This window comes from Lagenorhynchus albirostris, chromosome 16 (assembly GCF_949774975.1).
Source record: "Lagenorhynchus albirostris chromosome 16, mLagAlb1.1, whole genome shotgun sequence".
Lineage (NCBI taxonomy): Eukaryota > Metazoa > Chordata > Mammalia > Artiodactyla > Delphinidae > Lagenorhynchus > Lagenorhynchus albirostris.
The window spans coordinates 72,027,362-72,047,606 of NC_083110.1; the positions used below are offsets into that span (position 1 = coordinate 72,027,362).

Below are 20,245 nucleotides of genomic sequence, written 5' to 3' on the forward strand. Positions count from 1 at the left end.
TTCCCAAAGCCACAAAGGTTATGAGTATTAAAAAGTACCTTTTGTACTGAATCAAATGTCAGAACGTTTACTTAGCTTTTTTACTTCCACATTACATGCAGCACTTATTCAAAACCTCTTAAATGACAGACTACAAATTATAATAGTCTTCTAAAATAAATCCATGCTCTTTACTAGAAACCTAGAAATACCTGTTAGTAACAAAACCAATCGAATTGTTCCTCCTTAAAACTTAAGTTCAGTATACTTTGGGTCCCATTGTGGAAATTGCTACCTATTTGATTTACATAATTTTACCATGAATGTATTTGGATTGGACATTAAATGAAATTTTTTACCCCTAAAATAAGCAAGCTTCATTTTCTTCTCAAATAAAATAAGAAAAAGCAATTGGCCAGAAAAATAACCATTACTCCAAACATGCTCCAACTTCTCATAACAGACTTAGATTCCCTGAAATTTGTAATATAGCTGGTAGGAATGTTTTAATTTCTTCTTCTTCTTTTTTAAATCAGTAATTCATTCATCTGGTTTAAAATTCAAATTAGTTCAAAAGGGTTTAGAGTAAAGAATTTACCTTTCATTCCTTCCGCATTGAACAAACCAACACTTAATTCCTTTATAACCTTCCAGAAGAATTTTACATATATACAAAAAAATAAGAATCCCATTTATATCCTTTTTCACACAAATGCTAACTTACAATCATACTGATCTGCACTCTTCCTAACAATGTAGCTTGGAGACTGTTTTATTCTAGTGTTTCTCAAACATTTTGATATCAGGAACCCTTTATACTCTTAAAAATAACTGGAAATTCCAAAAAGCTTTTATTTATAATGTAGGTTGTATCTATTAGTATTTACCATATTAGAAACTAAAACTGGGTTTTAAGACTATGTATTAATATATTCTAAAATGACAATAAGCTCATCACATTTTAACAATTTTAATGTTAAAATACAGTTAAATATTTTATATTATAAACTAAGTTATATGTAAATAACTATATTTTCCCCCAAAAAAATTAGTAAGAAGAGTGGTATTGTTTTTACAGTTTTGTAAGTCTCTTGAGAGTGGCTTAATAGAAGACAGCTGGATTCTCATATCTGCTTCTGTACTGAATCAGTTGTGATGTGATGTTTTGGCTAAAGTAAATGAAGAAAATCTACCTTCACACAGATATGTAGTCAGAAAAGGAAGGCATATTTTAATAGCCTTTTCAAATAATTGTAGATATTTTTCTCTGAAACTTGACAAGTGGTAGTTTCGTAAAGGTTAGTTGGGATATGAATCTGAAACTATCAATGAATTCTTGATACTCTATTACATTAAAACCCATTGTTCTATCTTCTATTTTGAATGGGTCTTTTACAGATACATTTTATAGCATTACAAACCTGTCATTTGAAAAATACTGACTCACTGAGTTATGTACATCTAAATGTTGACACATTTCACTATACAACATCAAAAAAAGTTATCATCATCTATCTCATCAGAAAAGTCTTTTTAAGTACTGGGATGCTATCAAGATCATCATTGTAGATACAGGTTTTCCAAAATTCTAATTTTCACTTCAAAGCTCAAATTTTCTCACTGGCAACAAATACCGTCAGTTGTTTTCCTTGAAGTGACACACTTCTTTCATTTTTCAGAAAATGTTTATTAAACGCCAGTCTAAATAACCATAGTTTGTCAGTCATTCTTTCAAATAAAAGGAGTGTTTTATAGGGGAAAACACTAGCTTAATAGCTAGCTTAGCTCAAAACTCATATAACCACAGAAGTGCTATTTTTCAAAACAATCACTGTTACTTTAGTATACAGCTTCCCATTTCTTCACAAAGAATATTTTTCTAAGTACAGGCAAAGTCACAATTCAATAAAATTCATATTTTTCATTGCTTCATCTAGGACATTCTTAAGTGCAATGCTTTTGTTTTCTGCTGTGAGTCTGTAGAGGTGAAAATGCTAAGGCACCAAGCAGTTTTACCCCCAGACCCAACAGCCACACAGTGAAAAGGGAAAATAAGAGCTTAGTAGTATTAGAAAAACAGACCCCCTGAAAAGACTTCAGGGACCCTTAGAGGTCCTCAAACCACTTTTGAAAGAAATCTATTCTTTTAAGTACAATGTTTGAATGTACTATTTATTTAACCAGTCCCCCATTTGATAGCTTGTTGCTAATCTTTTATTACCACAAGATGTTGCAATGAATTACTTCATACAGATGCTATTTTGTAGAGAGTAATTTTAAAGAAAAATTAAGTTTAAAAGAAGTAGAATTAGATGATAATCATGTATCATCATATAAAAACAAAATAATTTTGGTACTTAAGAGTTTTATAGAACCAATCTGCTAAATATCCCTTAAAAAATATATATACATACACACACATATATATATTTGCTTACTAAGTATATTCCTTAATTATTTTTAATTTTGAAAGCTAGATAAGGAAGCTTGGTCAGTTACTCTAATTAGACATATATTAATTTTTAGAACAGCATGACTTGTTTAAATAATTTTACTAGCCAACAGACAAATATACTATGGTCTAGGTCAGTACTGCCCAACAGAACTTCCTGTGATGATGGAAATGTCCTATACCTGCACTGTCCAATATGGCAGCCGCTAGTCATGTGTGACTACTGAGCACTTGAAATGTATTTAATAAAACAAACTAAGAAAGTGAACTTTTATGTCACTTTAATTTTAAAGTTACATGTGACTAAATGGTAACCAAACTGGACACTGCAGATGTAAAACAGAAATAAGTTCCACAGTTTCATAATTATATCCCTCCTCTTGTATCTACGCCCTATCCCCATCCCACCAAAATGAAACATGAAAAAAACTTAAGAATATTTGCTTTTATGTTCACAAAAACGTTGTAGTTGTCTTTAAATAAAGAAATGACTTTCATATGTTATAATGAAATAAGGAGGAAGAAAAGATGGGAAGGAGGGATCTAATAAACATAACAAGGCCACTAACATATATCTTTGTGGAAGTAACACATGTTCACTGAAATTTTTAAAATTAAAAATGCAATTATAGGAAAACAACCACTACCAAGAATGGTAGATAACTACCATCAGCATTTTCTTCTGTTCTTCTGTGTGTATGTTTTATAACAAATATGGAATTATTTTGTAATCTGCTATTATCACTCAGCTATATATATCATTGACACCTCACAGACCAAATGTATTTCAACAACGTGATTGTAATGACTGTCTGGCCCCACCATTGTCTACTTCATCAGTCCCTCTTCATTAGGTACTTAAAACCAAGCTCTGCTGTCTGCATTATCCAGGTTTGCATGGTACTTCTACTCCAGATTAGCACTTCAGTGGTGCAAATGTGTTGCGTGTCTTCAGCAACAATACAATCTTACATTTAAACAAAAAATGACACCACTAGTTGCTTGAGAGAGACCAGTTTCGGGAACTATGGTACATTTGCCTAGGCCAGTGAATTTCAAAGAATGCTGCTCTCCAAGTCACCTGAAGGGCTTGTTAATGATGCAGATTCCTTTGCCACAAGTCCAGACTCAGAAACTTTCCAGAAGTGTATATTTTTAAAGAGAACTTCAGGGGATTCTTTAAACAGCTGGCCCAGCAGCTGTTAAGCATTTAGAAGCCTGTACCTTAGACCACTTCAAAGGAAAGAGAGGTGCTCTATGGGAAGGAAGTCTAGAGGATCCAAGAAAGAGCAGAGCAGTAATTACCCACCCTACACAAGGCATTTATTGCATGACAACAGTGACACTGCAGCTGCAAACTATACTGAAATCAATGAAAATATGATACACTAACATTTTAATATTAGTGTTAAGACTATAGGTGAATTGTTCTTTTTAATTTAACAGCTTCTTGATTATTATCAACTTCAGTGATTATGAAGTTATTAAAGTGCAATGGTGAAGTTCTAACTCCACTTAGAATGCAGAAAGCCACCAGAGAACATCAGTCCTGCCCTGATGGTAAGAAAAAGCTAGTTAACCTACATCATCAATTTTCTGAGCTCATCAGAGACCTGAGGTCACTACATTTTACAACTGCCATGTCCAACCAGGTGAACTGAATTCCAAAGCGTTACAAGCTCTTCTAAGGAAAGAAGGAACACGTGAACTGTTTCTCTCTGGTGATGGCAGCCACAAAAGCTGGTACAAGAACAACCGAAGCTGAAATCAACCATTAAAGGCCAAGTGTGAACTAGCAGTATAGAATCCCTGGGAGCCTCAACACAAGGGCGGTCCATACCTACACCCCAGCTCTTTTCCATGGGTTTCCACTGGGCCTTTGAGATGAATAATTGAGGGCAGTGAAAGAGATCAGAGAGCCACCTTCTATGGCACAGATGTGCTAGGCCTGTCAATGTTTGAGGGTGGGGCAGGAGTCCCTAAGGAAACCCACGCACACTGCGGGCCCATCACGGGTAAACAGCTGCTGATTAGCTGCCTATGGAAGACATGAATGAAAACTGCCTATGTGCCGGACCCTACTCACCTACAAAGCAAAAGCCATTTGTTGAAGGGAAGGGGTAGGAGATCCACCTGAACCCTGGTGACCCTTCTTTTACCTGAGGCAAAAACTGTCTACTGTGGGGGGATGGACAGGGAATCCTCCAGCCCTCCTGTCACAGGCAAAGGTCACCAATCACTGAGGAGGGGGCAGAAAATCCACTCATGCCCAGGTTTCTGCATTACTACAAAACAGAAGCATCTTGCTGCTGAGGGAAGTGCAGGAAACTTGCTCACTCCTAAAGCCCCCCGTGGATGCAAGGCGAAATTTGGTTGCCACAGGGTATAGGGGACAAGAGGTGCAAGGGGCAGGGAGAAAGCAAGAAACCCTCCGGAGCTCTAGACCAGGGGTCAACAAACCAGAGCCTGCAGGCCAAATCTGGCCCACCACCTGTTTTTATAAATAAAGTCTGACTGGAACACAGTCACGTCCATTCATGTATGAATTGTCCACCACTGCTTTCATGCTGCAACAGCAGAGTTAAAGATGCTGCAATAGAGACCACAAGGCCCGTGAGGATAACTACTATCTGGCCCTTGGCAGCAAAAGTTTACCAACCCCAGTTCTAGACCTTGAACTGAGAAGGAAAAGGCTATCTGCAAATGGGGTGAGGAAGAGGGAGATGAGAACACTGAGAAAGCCCCACTTCCGAGGGTTCAGGTGCATGGGGACTACCTATGACTGAGGCAGGAGTAAGAGAACCAGGGAAAAAACCCAAACCAAAAACCCTGCACCCCACCCCCGAAGCCTTGCACCAAGTAATAAGCAACAGCCATCCACTCACTGCTGGGAGAGGGCAACAGTGCAAAGAAAGGCCCCCGCCATAAGGGCTGAGGATAGAGCAGGAGCACTGAAAACCCCCTCCTGATTCACACTAGGACCAGAGCAGTCACTGTCCACTGCTAGAGAATCTGAGGCCTTACTGGTTATTGAAATGATAAAACGCAAACCCAAGTCAACTACTAATACAACTGATTCAACTCCTCACACCAACAGCCCAACAGAAGAGTGGCAGGCCCATTACTAAGCATAAATATTATTTATGTCAGTCTCTACTGATGCTTTTATACAATGTCTAGCATTCAATTAGAAACACCAAAAAAGTAAGAAAACACACCCACTGTCAAGAGTTAAACAGTCAACAGGCCCAGACACAGAGATGCCCACAAGTTGGAACTATCATACAGAGACTTTAAAATAACTATGATTAATGTATGTTATGACCCAGTAGAAGAGGTGGGAAACGTGCATAAAAAGATGGGGAATTACAGCAGACAAATGAAAAGGTTTTTTTTTAAGTCAAACAGAAATGCTAAAAGTTTTCAAATAGTTCCTTCATAATCTTTTAACATTTTAACATTTATTCCTATATTACCAAGGATGACTTCGGCATTATGGATACGATACAAATGGATCTGAATGCTCCCTTAATATTATTTTCTGAATGAAACTGGAAATTACTTTTTTAAAAAAATTTGCCTCTACATGACTAACTTTAGCAAAAATGAATAGCGTGTAATATACTTTTAGTCTAACCAACTTATTCCATGACTTTCCAGAGCAATACCACTCTGCCAACAGACAGATTTATCAAGGCTCCAGAAGCAACACTAATTACACCTAAGGCTGACAGAGATGCTACATAAAACTGGAATTTCTTTCCAAATAGACAAATACATACATCTGGCATTATATTCTCATCCATTCCCATTCCTGCTGTGTAGATATTGTTTCCATAGTAAAGTATCCAAAAAGCGTAGGTTACGTAGAAGGTAAATGAATCTCGGGAGCTAGTAAGAACTATAATGCACATCTCTGATGCTCCTAATATAAGTTGTATGGATGATTTTCTAATTAAAAGCAACAATAAAAAAGGTCAAGGCTCTCTTAGGTCTCTTAACTTTCAAAGTTAACTGTTACTATCATTACTATTACAATTATACGGAAATTTCTTCCCCGCTTATTTCTAAGGTAAGACTTTCCTCCTTTTCCAAATACTATTTGGACTTGAACACTAAACAAAATTAAAGCCAAGCTTCTGTGATCCTGGATTCCTTTAGCTTACCCACATAACAATGAGATAAACCTAGGTTCTAATCTCAGCTTTTTAACTGACTAGCTAGGTAACAAAGAACAGTTACAAAAGGTTCAAGATTACTTCATAAGAGAAAATATCCAAAGTCAGATGAAATAGGAGGACTTCTCAATCTCCTATATGCCTCATCTCTTTTACCACTGAGCAAAACTTCCAATTCAAGTACATAACTCTGTCTCAAAACAAAAAGTTTGTTTTAAAAAGAATACAACTCCTAAATGTACTCTACACTCTGATAATAACTGCAAATAATTATTCATTATTTAAGTGATTTGACTCTCCTGCTCATCATAAATTCCATTTCCTGAGTTAAGGATGCTGTTTTAACTGGAATAAGTAGGTGGTTTTAATAATCTCAGCTGTAAGGCAAGCATATGGTTTTTATTTTTGTCAACTAGTAAGTACTTTTACTGGATCTCTTTGGGGCCTGGCATTATGTTGAGTTCTATAAGGACACATGAAAAGAAAACACAGACCCTGCCTTCAAAGGATGGTAGTAAACTTATTAGAATTATGATCTGAATGGAAGCCTGTAGACTGATAGAGGGTTAAGGCGTCTCACTGGCAAATTCTCTACGAACAACTTCGCTTAAGTTCTAGTTTGGACTTAAAAATAGATCTCCAAATACTTATTCAGAAGGACTTTCTGGGGACTTCCCTGGTGGCACAGCGGTTAAGAATCCGCCTGCCAATGCAGGGGACACTGGTGCGTGCCCTGGTCTGCGAAGATCCCACATGCCGCGGAGTGACTAAGCCCATGCGCCACAACTACTGAGCCTGCGCTCTAGAGTGCGCGAGCCACAACTACTGAGCCCGCGTGACACAACTACTGAAGCCCACACACCTAGAGCCCGTGCTCTGCAACAAGAGAAGCCACGGCAATGAGAAGCCCGCGCACCATAATGAAGATTAGACCCCGCTCGCCACAACTAGAGAAAGCCCACGGACAGCAACAAAAACCCAACGCAGCCAAAAATAAATAAATAAAATAAATAAATTTATTTTAAAAAAAAAGAAAGACTTTCTGTGAAGAGATAGTTACCAGTTGGCAGTGATATTTACCTTACTTGAAATCTATGTAGAAAGGATAACAATGTTCTATCTAAAAATCTTCCTCACTATAGCAAAGAGTAAACAGCATTATTTTGGGAGAATGAAACATTTTTTTAAACACACTTTGTAGCTCAACAGATATAGAAATTACAGCCTTTAAAAGGTATACAAGCTTTCAAATGACTGCATACAACTAGTTGAATTATGCTGCCACCCACTGGACAAAACACAAATAGCAAAGCAATCCTTGGCCCATTTTAAACAGGAAGATAAACTTGGTTTCATTTGTTGGCAGTATGGCAATAAAGCTTTTACAGGTAATCTGGCGTCTATGAAGACTGAAGCAAAGTTAAGTCATGTTGACTGATTATGATTTAGTTTCTATTAATTTCCATTATTAATTGGTTTGAGAGTTAAATTATATTTAACTCAACCAAGATATATTTGATATATTTAGCTTAAAAGACATTAAAATTACTCTAAATTCATTTAAATGAATGGTTTAAACGCAATTAGTTAACTTCCTTTAAAATAGCTGACAAATACTCATTTAAACTATTCTAAATTCTGCCTTATTTGAGAATAAAAACTGCACCACTTTCCTTTTCTGCTTCTGTCTTTGTGGTCTCTCCTCCTCAGGACCCTACACTCAGGTTAGTATTATCAGTGCTGTTCCTAACAATTCAATGTTATTGTCCTGGCCTGGGAGCCAAAATCTCTGTTTAAACACTGTTTCTTGGTGGTAATGTACAGTCTAAGTTCCAAACCACTGACAAAGAAACTGTTGGAAGAAACACACTTGCTAGTGGGTTCCTGACTATAAAGCTACTAGATCAAAATACCAGAATATTTTTATTTGGCCAAAGTGAAAATATAGTCTCAATTTGATGAAGTATATTAACATATACAATAAATTTATCAACATTACGTGGGGAGAAAATGCCTCCCAACTGCTCTAGTGGATTCCGGATTCAAATGTACACAAAAATAATCAAATTGTCTAAGTGTCATTTAAAACAGTTTTAAGAGTAAAGGATGTTATATCCATGAAGTTCAATTATCCAAATGGTAGTGAGATAAAACAGAATCTTCTAAGTATTATCAATTCAAATACTGATTTTACCAGTCAACGCCCCCCCAAAATCTCAGTGACTTAACAAAACAGAGCTTAGATAAACAAAATGTGGTATAACCAAACAATGGAATGTTTTTCAGCCAGAAAGAAGAATGAAGTATCATGCTATAAGCATGAATGAACCTTGAAAACATGCTAATAAGTAAATTAAGCCAGATACAAAAGGTCACATATTGACGAATTCCATTTCTATCAAGTGTCCAGAATAGGCAAATCCACAAAGTAGATTAGTTACTGCCAGCGGCTGACAGGAGGGGAGATTAGTGAGTGGCTGCTAGTAAGTGCTGGCTTCTTTCTGGGGTGACTAAAATGTTCTGAAATTAGTGATGATGGCTGCACAACTTCATGACCATACTAAAAACCACTGAGTTGTACACTTTAAAAAGGTGAATGTTAGGGTATGTGAATTGTATCTCAATAAAAAAATAACAAAAATTTTTAATGTGTTTAAAAAGAAAAAAAAATATAGCAAAGTTTTCTTTCTCCCACGTTACATGCCCATCTTGAGGGTCTGCTTCATGTTATAATCACCCAGGGACACAGGTTAAGGGAGCCTCTACCACCTAGAACACTTGGCAGAGAAAGGGAGACATGGAAAATTGCACTGCCGATCTTAAAGGCGCAGATCTTTGGGTAAACGCCTCACCAAGCACACTTCTCTTTCTCTTACAATCCACAGGCCAAAGCACTCGACCAAGTCTAACTTCAATGGGATAGAGAAGTACACTCCTGACTGGAAACATCTGATTAATAGCATTAAGACAGCATATTTACCTAATGAGAACTTAGTTCAATACCACACAGGCCAAGAGAAACAAGTAAGTCAGGATTCATGCCCTTAAGAAGCTCCTATGGGCTTCCCTGGTGGCGCAGTGGTTAAGAATCCACCTGCCAATGCATGAGACACGGGTTCAAGCCCTGGTCAAGGAAGATCCCACAGGCCGCGGAGCAACTAAGCCTCTGAGCCACAACTACTGAGCCTGCGCTCTAGAGCCCACAAGCCACAACTACTGAGCCTGCATGCTACAACTACTGAAGCCTGCGTGCCTAGAGCCCCTGCTCCACAACAAGAGAAGCCACCGCAGTGAGACCTGTGCACCGCAACGATGAGTAGCCCCTGCTCACTGCAACTAGAGAAAGCCCGTGCGCAGCAACAAAGACCCAATGCAGCCAAAAATAAATAAATAAATAAATAAATAAATAAATAAATACATAAATTTATTTAAAAAAAAAAAAAGAAGAAGAAGCTCCCTGTGTTGCAAAGGTGATATCCTGCTGGTAACTAAATATATCCCAAGTGCTAAACTAAGTACTCTAGCAGCAACACAAATAAAGTGCTAACAGCAGCAAAGAAGAGAAAGTGATTAGTTAAGCCTACCGGGAATAGCGAAGTTAAAAACTGGGAAAACCCTAACAGACAACTAGAATGCCCCCTCTGCAGAAAGGGAAGGGAGGAAAGAAATAGTGGCACAAGAAACTAAGAAAATACACAAAGATAAAAAGACACCCTCTCCCACATTTAAATTTTAAAAGCAAAATACTGTTACACTATCTTGCTGAGTTCAGGTGTAAAGAGCCTTGAAATTCTTGTGAAGGAGTATGGTCTTTGCTCTTTAGGTAAAAGGAGGCAGAAGGTTGGGAAAATGAATGACATGACACGTCTAAAAAATAAACAAAATGGATTGAGGGAAGGTGCAGGGTCAAGATACAAACTAGAAATCTTTTTCTATTGTTCAAGAAAGTACGACTAAGGACCTAAACTAGGGAAGTAGCAGGGCATAAATTTGAGACATTTTACAAGGGAGAAAATCAGCAAGACTTGTGACTCATTTCATCTCTCTATCCTACTACTCATCGCATTTCAGTATATTAAAATGACCATCGCACATTTCCCCTAAACAGTACAAAGAACAAATCCATCTTATTTATCACTGTACCCTTTGCATCTAGCACAATGCCTGGCACGTGGACACTAAATGTTAGCTGAACTAATAAACATTCTAAAACCACTATCATTCTCCTTCCCTCTCTCAAGTCCCCACTACCAACTTCTAACAATTCCACTGAAACCAAAATGATCTTTAAATCCTCTCATCCCACCTCTCTTCCAACTTAATTATTGTCTTATCTATCCTGTTTCTTTGATCTCTGCAATGTGCCCCAGACATCTCTTTCTCCCTTTTCATTGCCAACAGGTTCACAATTTCTTATCCAAGATTCCTAGGGCCAGATGTGCCATAATTCAGAGGATTTCAGATTTAGAAGGTATTATGGTACATATACCATATACTATGTAAAATACCCAGTAGAGATTGGGAATATCAATCCATTGATATTTCTGGGAGAAAATACATGAATGTTCCCAACTAAGTTCCTTCCTCACATGAGTTTAAATCAAATTTTACTCCAAATGAGTTTTGGCACCAAACTTAGAGGGAAACAAATCCATTTTCAAAGCTTTTTTTCTATTTTTGAATTACAGATAAGGGACTGTGGACCTGTAATTCATCTAGTCTACTGTAATCACATCTCATTCTTTCCTACTCCAATCCATCTTGTATCGATCTTCCTAAAATGTAACTCCTGGCCCTTTAAGGCCTTCTACAATTTGGCCCCAGCCTGCCTTTTTCATCCTTATCACCTCCCAATCTCCCTCAAATACGTTACATTCTATCCGCATAGGACCACTCCTTGTTACCCAAACCTCTCTTACCCATAAGCCTTTACTTATGGAAGTTCTCTCAGCTCAAAACACCCCCTCCCCAAATATCATTTTTCATGACGTATTTTTAACGCCATCTTCCTCTTCATCCCTCCATCTGTCTGTGATCATTTCACCTTTAGTCTGATACAGCACTTTCTTTATTCTGCTTTATACCATAGTTCCCTGAATATTTCTTATTGTTCCAAAGGTACACTAGCAGAGATTGTGACTTAATTCTTTTTTGGGGGTTTCATTTGTTGTTCTTTTTCTAATTTCTTGAGATAAATGCTAAAGCCACTGATGTGTTAATTTCTCACTATGATTGTGGAGTTGTCTGTTTCTCCTTTTGGATCTGTTGATTTTTCTGGGTATTTTGGGTCAATACAAATTTAGAATTATTATCTTCCTAGTAACCGAACGTTGTCATAATAAAAGGTTCTCTTTATATCCAATAATACTTCTTGCTGTGAGTCTACTTTTTATGATATCAATGTAGCTATATTGTTTTTCTTTTTGGCTAATGTTTGTATGGTGTATCTTTTTTCATCACTTGCTTGCAATCTTTCTGTCTCCTTATATTTTAGATGTGTCTCATGTTAGCAGCATTTAGTAAGGCTGCAGAATGTCATTCAGTCCAATAATTATTTACTTTTTTAATGCAGCATTTTGTCTTTAACATTTCATGTAATTGATACACCTTACTATTCTTCTATTTGTCCCATCTGTTCTCTGTATCTTTCTCTACCCTTTCTTGACTCCTTTATTTTCAAATTATTCCATTTTCTCTATTATCTTGTTAATTACACGTTTTACTATTTTTTTTAGTGATTACCCTAAGGTTATAGACTGCATGCTTGTCTTCCCATAGTCTGAAATAAATGAGTACTTTTACTTCTTCCTCAACAATGCAAGGGCCTTAGAACATTTTAAATCCTTTTACCTTCTTCCATCTTCCATCCAACTGCCATGTGTTTGGGTTATTTATATTATACCCTATAAGACATTATCACTATTATTATTCTACACTTGCATATTTATCCTTGTTTTCCTTCATTCCTGCTGATTCTCCAAATTTTCATCTAGGGACATTTTCTTTCTATCTGAGGAACATTCCAGTATTTCTTTAAAGTTAGAGATTACTGGTGATGAATTCTCCCAATTCTTTTTTTTTTTTTTTTTTGCCGTACGCGGGCCTCTCACTGTTGTGGCCTCTCCCATTGCGGAGCACAGGCTCTGGACGCGCAGGCCCAGCGGCCATGGCTCACGGGCCCAGCCGCTCCGTGGCATGTGGGATCTTCCCGGACCGGAGCACGAACCCGTGTCCCCTGCATCGGCAGGCGGACTCTCAACCACTGCGCCACCAGGGAAGCACTCTCCCAATTCTTGTCTAAAAAATGTATTTCTCTTGGTTTTATGATCACCTCACCTCCTAATATAACTACATATTTCTGACTGAACGTCAGACACTGTTTATGAAAAATTATGGAAACAATTTGATGTCTAGGATAATGTTCTTTCTCCAGGAAGAATTTACTTTCGCTTCTGGTAAGCAACTAGAGGAGCCAGCAAATCCAGACCATCTGAATCCAGTCAGGAATCAAGTGTCAGCTACAACAAGCTAGTCTGTAACTTATTATTCTTACTATACCTGGGATGTGATCCTTTAGGTTTGGTGGGACCTGACCTCCAATTTTTATTACTCTATCCCCATAAACCCATCAAAGCTCTATTAAATTTCTCAGCCTAGTAGCCTCTTCTTCCAGAATAAATAGGTGCCTCTAGAAGAGAAATGGCGCAAGTGCTAGTCTCCCGTCTCTGGATTTCCTTCTCTTCCCAGGTCTTGGTCCTACAATTCTTCATTTTTTTATTAGCTCCCTGGCCCATTTTAAAAATTGTTCTCAGCAGGAGGGTTGGTCTAAAATTATCTAGCCTTATCAATCATATGTCTACGGCTGTACCTAACAGAGTACCTTGCATAGTTATATAGGAAAGAGCTAGCTATATTAAGTTCCCCACTAGGTAGCCCTGTAACCAGTCAACCAGCTCAGTTGTTTTTATACTGTCCAAGAAATCAACTGTGATTGAGAAAAGCAACAAGGAGTCTTTAAGGTTTGGGAACAAGAAAGTATGCCCATCAAAAATTAGCATTTTTAGAGGATTAGTCAGTCAAAAGAACAGACTGCAGAAAGGCAGACCAGTTAGGAGAGTACTGGTCTAGTGCAGGCATGAACCAATAATAAGGAAAAAGATGACAGCAATGGGAATGAAAGGGGACAGAAGCAAATGAAATTGCCGTATTCTATCAACCTTGACTATCACCTGGAAATAACAGGTAAGGGAGAAAAAAGGAGTCAAAGGTGAATATAAAATCTCAAGTCTGAGAGTAAAACTGATTTGAGAGAAGAGGAATTTAGATTCAGACATGAATATGAAGTATCTGTAAGAAGAAATCCAAGTTGAACTGTCGAATAGGCATTTGGAAAAGCTGGTTTGAGCCCTCACCAAAAGTACAGTGATTGCTAAAAGTTTCAACAGAATTTGCCAAAACTGACCAGAATATTGTTTACTGAACTAATAAACCAATTTTGGTATATCAAAAAATCAGAACTGGAAATTCACACTTTGAGGTTCAGGAGGCATGGAAAAAGGAAAATAAAATAGAGATGTTCATTACCACATTTAAAGAACAGAGGAGTGAAGCACAAGCGGAGATAACGGTTTAAAAAAAAACTAACGCAAAATATATGTCACAGTTCAAACAATCTAGTAGTAAGTAAAAAGTAAAGATATACATGTAATAAAATACAAGAGTAAGCAGAATACTAAGTAGGTTTAGCTATATAAGTAGTTTAATAAATTTAACAAGAAAAATTTTTAAGTTGCCGGTCAAAAAGTCATTGTTTCCAAAATGAAAACAATATTTATTTTTTTAAAAGAGGAAGCAAGTTAGATTATGTTGTTATATTAAAGCATTTAGGTTCAACAAATTAAAATAATCTTTTACAATCTCTAAAAACCAGTATTCTCTAGCTTTTAAATCAGTAACTGGGGAATAGGAAACATTATTTCATACACTCTTCAGTCCCTCCAACACTGATATATGGCTTTTGATAGAGATAAGTAAGTCACTCTGGGCCATGTAAACTATACACACACCAGTAGTTATTTTAAGATGCCCTTGAGAGATAAGAGGCTGATGCCCTAAAGGTTCAACTCATTGATTTTATCAACCCCAACACTAAATTTCTGATTATCTGTCAAATTCAACTCATCCCACACTCCTGTTCTAGCTCATAGTAACAATATATCATTACTAAAATCAGAGCTGCAACTGCAAACAAAACACTCCACCCAAATAAAACTTTTCTGGCTCATGGGCCCTGGCATACACTCTTGTTCTGTCCCCAATGAAAACTGCCCTTAAGGTCTCTATAAAGTAGAGATTACACCAGGATTATGCCACATACTTGCAACACTGAATAAATTAATGTACTGGATTAACTGAACAATGAATAAATTCATTGCCTAAGCACCTAGAGACACAAAGATTAGTGGTCATACAAGGCTAATTATGCTACTCTTCCCACTGGTCAAATTTGATGCTGAGCATTCACTCAACATTTGCTGAGCTGTAACTGCCAGGCACTAAGGATAAAAACACAAGCCCTCAAAGGAGGACAGGGCTGTGAGGTGGCCAGACATGGTCGCAAAAACAATACACAGTTATTGCCAAGACGCTACGAATGCACAGAAGAAAAAGTTCCAATGGCCTGTTTGTTTGTTTGTTTGTTTGAGGGGAGTGTGAGGGTTCTAGGAAGATTTTACACAGGTGGACACAAATGAGTTTAAGCCTGAGAAAAGAATGAAGAAGCATTTGCCAAGCAGGAAGCAAAGAAAAAATACCTTAGAACTGAGCTTAAAGCAACCAGGTGTTTCAGTAAAGCCACTTCATTTTAACGTTGAGAAAATTCACAAGATGATATTAGCATGTTTAATCAAGAGGCACACAGTTGCTGAGTGGCAGAGTTGAGACCAGAGCCCAGGTCCCCATGTTTTTATCCACTTTACCCTGCTATTTAACAATCGTTCGAGTTTACATTCTTTTACAAAAAAGATCATTTCAAAGTAAGATTTTTTTATAGTCCCATATTGCTGAACTCAAAGTAGGACACGTATGGATTCTAAAGACAAGCTAAATTCCCTGGTTTTACATCGTATATTACCTTCACATTTATCAATATGGTTTTTTATTTTTTTGCGGTACGCGGGCCTCTCCCGTTGCGGAGCACAGGCTCCGGACGCGCAGGCTCAGCGGCCATGGCTCACGGGTCCAGCCGCTCCGCGGCATGTGGAATCCTCCCGGACCGGGGCGCGAACCCGCGTCCCCTGCATCGGCAGGCGGACTCCCAACCACTGCGCCACCAGGGAAGCCCCTTTATGGTTTTTTAAATACTACCATCAAAAGAGCTATCACCCTTGTCTATGTTATTTTTTATTTATTTATTTATTTTTGTGGTACGCGGGCCTCTCACTGTTGTGGCCTCTCCCGTTGCGGAGTAACAGGCTCCGGACGCGCAGGCTCAGCGGCCATGGCTCACGGGCCCAGCCGCTCCTCGGCATGTGGGATCTTCCTGGACCGGGGCACAAACCCGTGTCCCCTGCATCGGCACGCAGACTCTCAACCACTGCGCCACCAGGGAAGCCCGTCTATGTTATTTTTATAAGAATTATTCCTATTATTAGTATAAAGCAAAAATTCTTTAGTTACCTAATACGCCATATTAGTAATGGTAGGGAAAACAGGCACTCTGAAACGTATAGAACCAGTGGAAGCATATAACTTGGTACAACTTTTGTGAACCACAAAATATGGACATAGTAAATGACATGCCAGGCAGACCTCAGAGATACTGCAGGTTCAACTGCAGACCGCCACAATAAAGCAAATATCAATAAATCGAGTCACATGAATTTTTTGTTTCCCAGTGCATATAGACGTTATATTTACACTATACCGTAGTCTATTAAGTGTGCAATAGCATTATATCTAAAAAAAAAGTACATACCTTAATTTTAAAATAATTTATTGCTAAAAATAATAATAAAAAAATAATAAAAAATACTTTATTGCTAAAAAATGCTAACCGTCATCTGAACCTTCAGCAAGTCACAGCAGTAATTCAAAGATCACTGATCACAAATCACAATAACAAATATAGAAATAATGAAAAAGTTTGAAATATTGTGAGAATTACCAAAATGTGACACAGAGACAAGAAGCAAGCAAATGCCTTTGGAAAAATGATGCCGAAAGACTTGCTCAGCACATGGCTGCCACAAACCTTCAGTCTGTAAAAAATGCAATATCTGTGAAGTACAGTGAAGTGAAGCATAATAAAACTTACAAGATTGATTATTCCCTGTAGCACTGTTAGTAACAGCAAAAGACTGGAAGCAACCTAAATATTCATGGATTAAAAAGTGGTTAAATAAATTGAGGTTCATCAGTAAAGCAAGGTACGATGAACTATTATGCATTCCTGATAAAGAATAAAGGAGCTCTACACACACTGACAGGGATCTCACTCTCCAAAACCTCAGAAACTTACTCTCTGAACCTCAGTGACTCTCAAGTATTAGTACCCTGTGCAGCCCATCCTGGGCAAGTAACAGGTTACCTTTGTACTACTGATAATTGATCAAGCAAATTTATGCCAGAGAATGTAGCCAAGTGGCCTTCCAAAACTGCCAATTAGACTGAGCTTGATAACGCAGTACTATAGTGCCCTCTAACTTTAAAAAACATTTTACAGTAATATTCTAATTGTAAGAATGAAATGTAGTCATATAGTGCTTACAAAATTAAGTACAAGAAAAAATTCTACACAAGCAGAAACTGCAATATGACAAATAACTAGCAAATCACAATTCTATCAGTCAAATTAATGACTCACGGGATGGCAAAGCATACGTGTAAAACATATTATAAAATTTCCAATTCACATTTCATAGATAACTTTTATAAGCAAGACAAGTAATTATTTTATCCTTATAATTTGAATTGAAATGGTTCGCTTTCTGTTTTAGAATATTTAATATTATTTTAATAATAGCAAAACAGTATTCATAAAACAATCTTTTTTGAGATGAGTTCTTTGTCGATCTAATGAAATCTCTGGTACACCCTGCACCCCAAAGACCACCAAGACTTCATGTTTAAAAACGAGATCAAACTCGGATTTCTACTAGAAAAGCTTTCACTATCCAACAGAGAGTAAATATTTATAAACATTCATTTGCTATACATTTCATTCAGCAAGTGATGCTTAGTATGTATGAGATACTGGGCAAGGTACTAACAGCACAATAATGAAAACAGACATGCTCCTCTGCCCTCTCAGGACACAATACTGGGGTGGGGAATGTGGGGAAGGGGAACAGCTAAACCAGAAATTACACAATGAACTACCATGAAGTACTGGGTGTTACAGTAGCACAGATGAGGGGCTCCCAAACCTGACTTGGGGAACAAGGTATCAGAGAATGTTTCCCAAAACAAATGATGTCTAAGTGGCAGCCTAAATGTTAAGTTCACACTGACCGAAAAAATAAGAGTGCAGAAGAAAAGGAAGAATGTTTCAGACAGTTAAGTAAACATGGCAAAAGCCAAGATGTGAGATAGTACCTAAAATGTTCAAGGAACTGAAATAAGTTCAGTAGGCAGGAGCAGAAAGGTAAGACATCAGGCTGCAGAAATAAGCAGGAGTCAGAAAGTGAAAGGCTTCCTAAATCATATTAAGAAATTTAGACTTTATTCTAATAGGAATATGATAATCAGAGCTGTACTTTAGAAGCAGTCACTCTGACTGAAACGCAAGATTCTAGTTAGATGTGTTAAGACTAGAGGCAGAGCACCAACTAAGATGAGCATTTTAGTAAAACACTTGAGATGATGTGGCCTGGACTGGGTGGTGGCCAAGTGGACAGGAGCCAAGAGAGAAATAGAACATAACTAGGATTCAGCAGTAAATCGAACGTGGGGATTCAGAGAGAGGGTAGAGTCAAGAATTAGTAAGCAAATCATTCAAAGCTACAATGCACAGATCTTAGGTTTCATCTATGGTTTACATACAATGCCTAGCACTAAATATATTTATTAAATGAATAAAGGTTCTGTATTTAATGGCAAAAAGATGACGAAAACAATTTACACTAACAACAGGAAAAAGATATATTTGGCTATGATAAACACAGCTCTGGCTATACTTAAAAAAAAAAAACAAAAAAAAAAACACAGGTAAGTGAGGAGAATATCCAAATAGCAACCCAGCACTTGCTAGAAACTGTAGATATTTCAGAATTGCTGGAGCACTTCCTAATTGTGGTGTGGACCCTGGTGATCTACTGCTGAGTGACTTTTCTGCACATCTTGTAACTTCTACACCACAACTAAAATGTGATCTGGTCCTGGAATAAAGATAGTACCTGACCTTCAAGCACTGGAAACTTTATTGAGGCAGGGAGGGGCAGAGTAGGATCAAGAAGCCAAGTGCTTCCTTAAATAAAATATTTCCTGCAACTTGCCCCAGATTTTACAGCTGGGATGATGTTCATCTGTAGAGGGTTTATCAACAAAATGCTGACTTCAGTTGTTTATATTAGCAAATATTAGAAACTGGTAGGCAAATACCACTTCAAAGATAATAATTTTCAAAAAAGTTCCAGAAAAAAATTAGAATATTCACGTTTATAATATATAAGTCACCAAATACTGAGGTTAACAGAATAAGGTTTTACATAAAAGAAATATTGCATGGTAATAAACAGAATTAAAGTCGGAAATACATTTAATTCAAAAATGTCCACAGTTTATGTCAAATTTTCAAATTAATCTATTCCAAAGATAAGACATTTGATCAATATTCATCTCTAAAATATTTATATATTTATATCATAATCAAATGAACAAGCCTCCAAAGGTATAATATACAAGCTAATTCCAACCAGTCAGAAAATCCCAAAGAAGCTAAAACCAATACCATAAGTTCTTTACCTGCAGCTCCTTTGAGACTCTTTCTAAGTGATTAGTTATCTTTTTAATCAGATCACTATACATCTGTTCCGAGTGCTGCTGGCATACACATTTATACACACAACTGTGGGGAGGAGGGGAGACAGAAAAACCAAGTTAATGATTTTAAGGTTGAAGCACTTAATTCAACCTAAGGTTAAGGCATACCCTCAATATGTAACCACTGGTCAAATAATTAATTCAGGCCTCAAAAAGTGACTAATTGCAACTCTTAAAACAAAAAGTTATCCTGCCCCAATCAGTGTTCATATGGAAGGGACATTATCACCAGCTACAAATAATCTTTTTGAGTATTCTATTAAATGTTTTATCAGTATTAGATAATCTAATATTGGGTGATTATCTGAGAGTCTGACTATGATAACTACTTATAAGCCAGTTTCTCTCTCGTTTTAATGAATGTCAAAATAAGGAAGAGAGTGACAATCAGCAGGTTTCTAACTAACAAAAACGTTTGCTGTGTAACCTCTTTGTGCATCACTTGTGCAGAACAGCACAGTTGTCACTTCCTCCTCTTGTGACTGGGCTGATCTCACAACCCACCCCAGTCCTCACTGACTTGCTACTTCCATTTACCAGGAGCTGGGAAACAAAATAACCAAAGATAGTTAAACTTGTGTGCCACAAACATCAA

At 37.4% G+C, this 20,245-nt stretch overlaps 1 protein-coding gene across 9 annotated transcripts in view; it reads right to left on the bottom strand.

The window, feature by feature from the left end:
* CACUL1 (CDK2 associated cullin domain 1) overlaps positions 1 to 20,245 on the bottom strand; it is a 77,714-nt gene that overhangs the window by 35,613 nt on the left and 21,856 nt on the right. For all 9 annotated transcript variants that reach the window (XM_060125604.1, XM_060125605.1, XM_060125603.1 and 6 more), the window contains exon 3: positions 19,573 to 19,675. In XM_060125604.1, the coding sequence (XP_059981587.1) occupies positions 19,573 to 19,675 (103 nt within the window). The remainder of the gene's footprint in view (positions 1 to 19,572; positions 19,676 to 20,245) is intronic.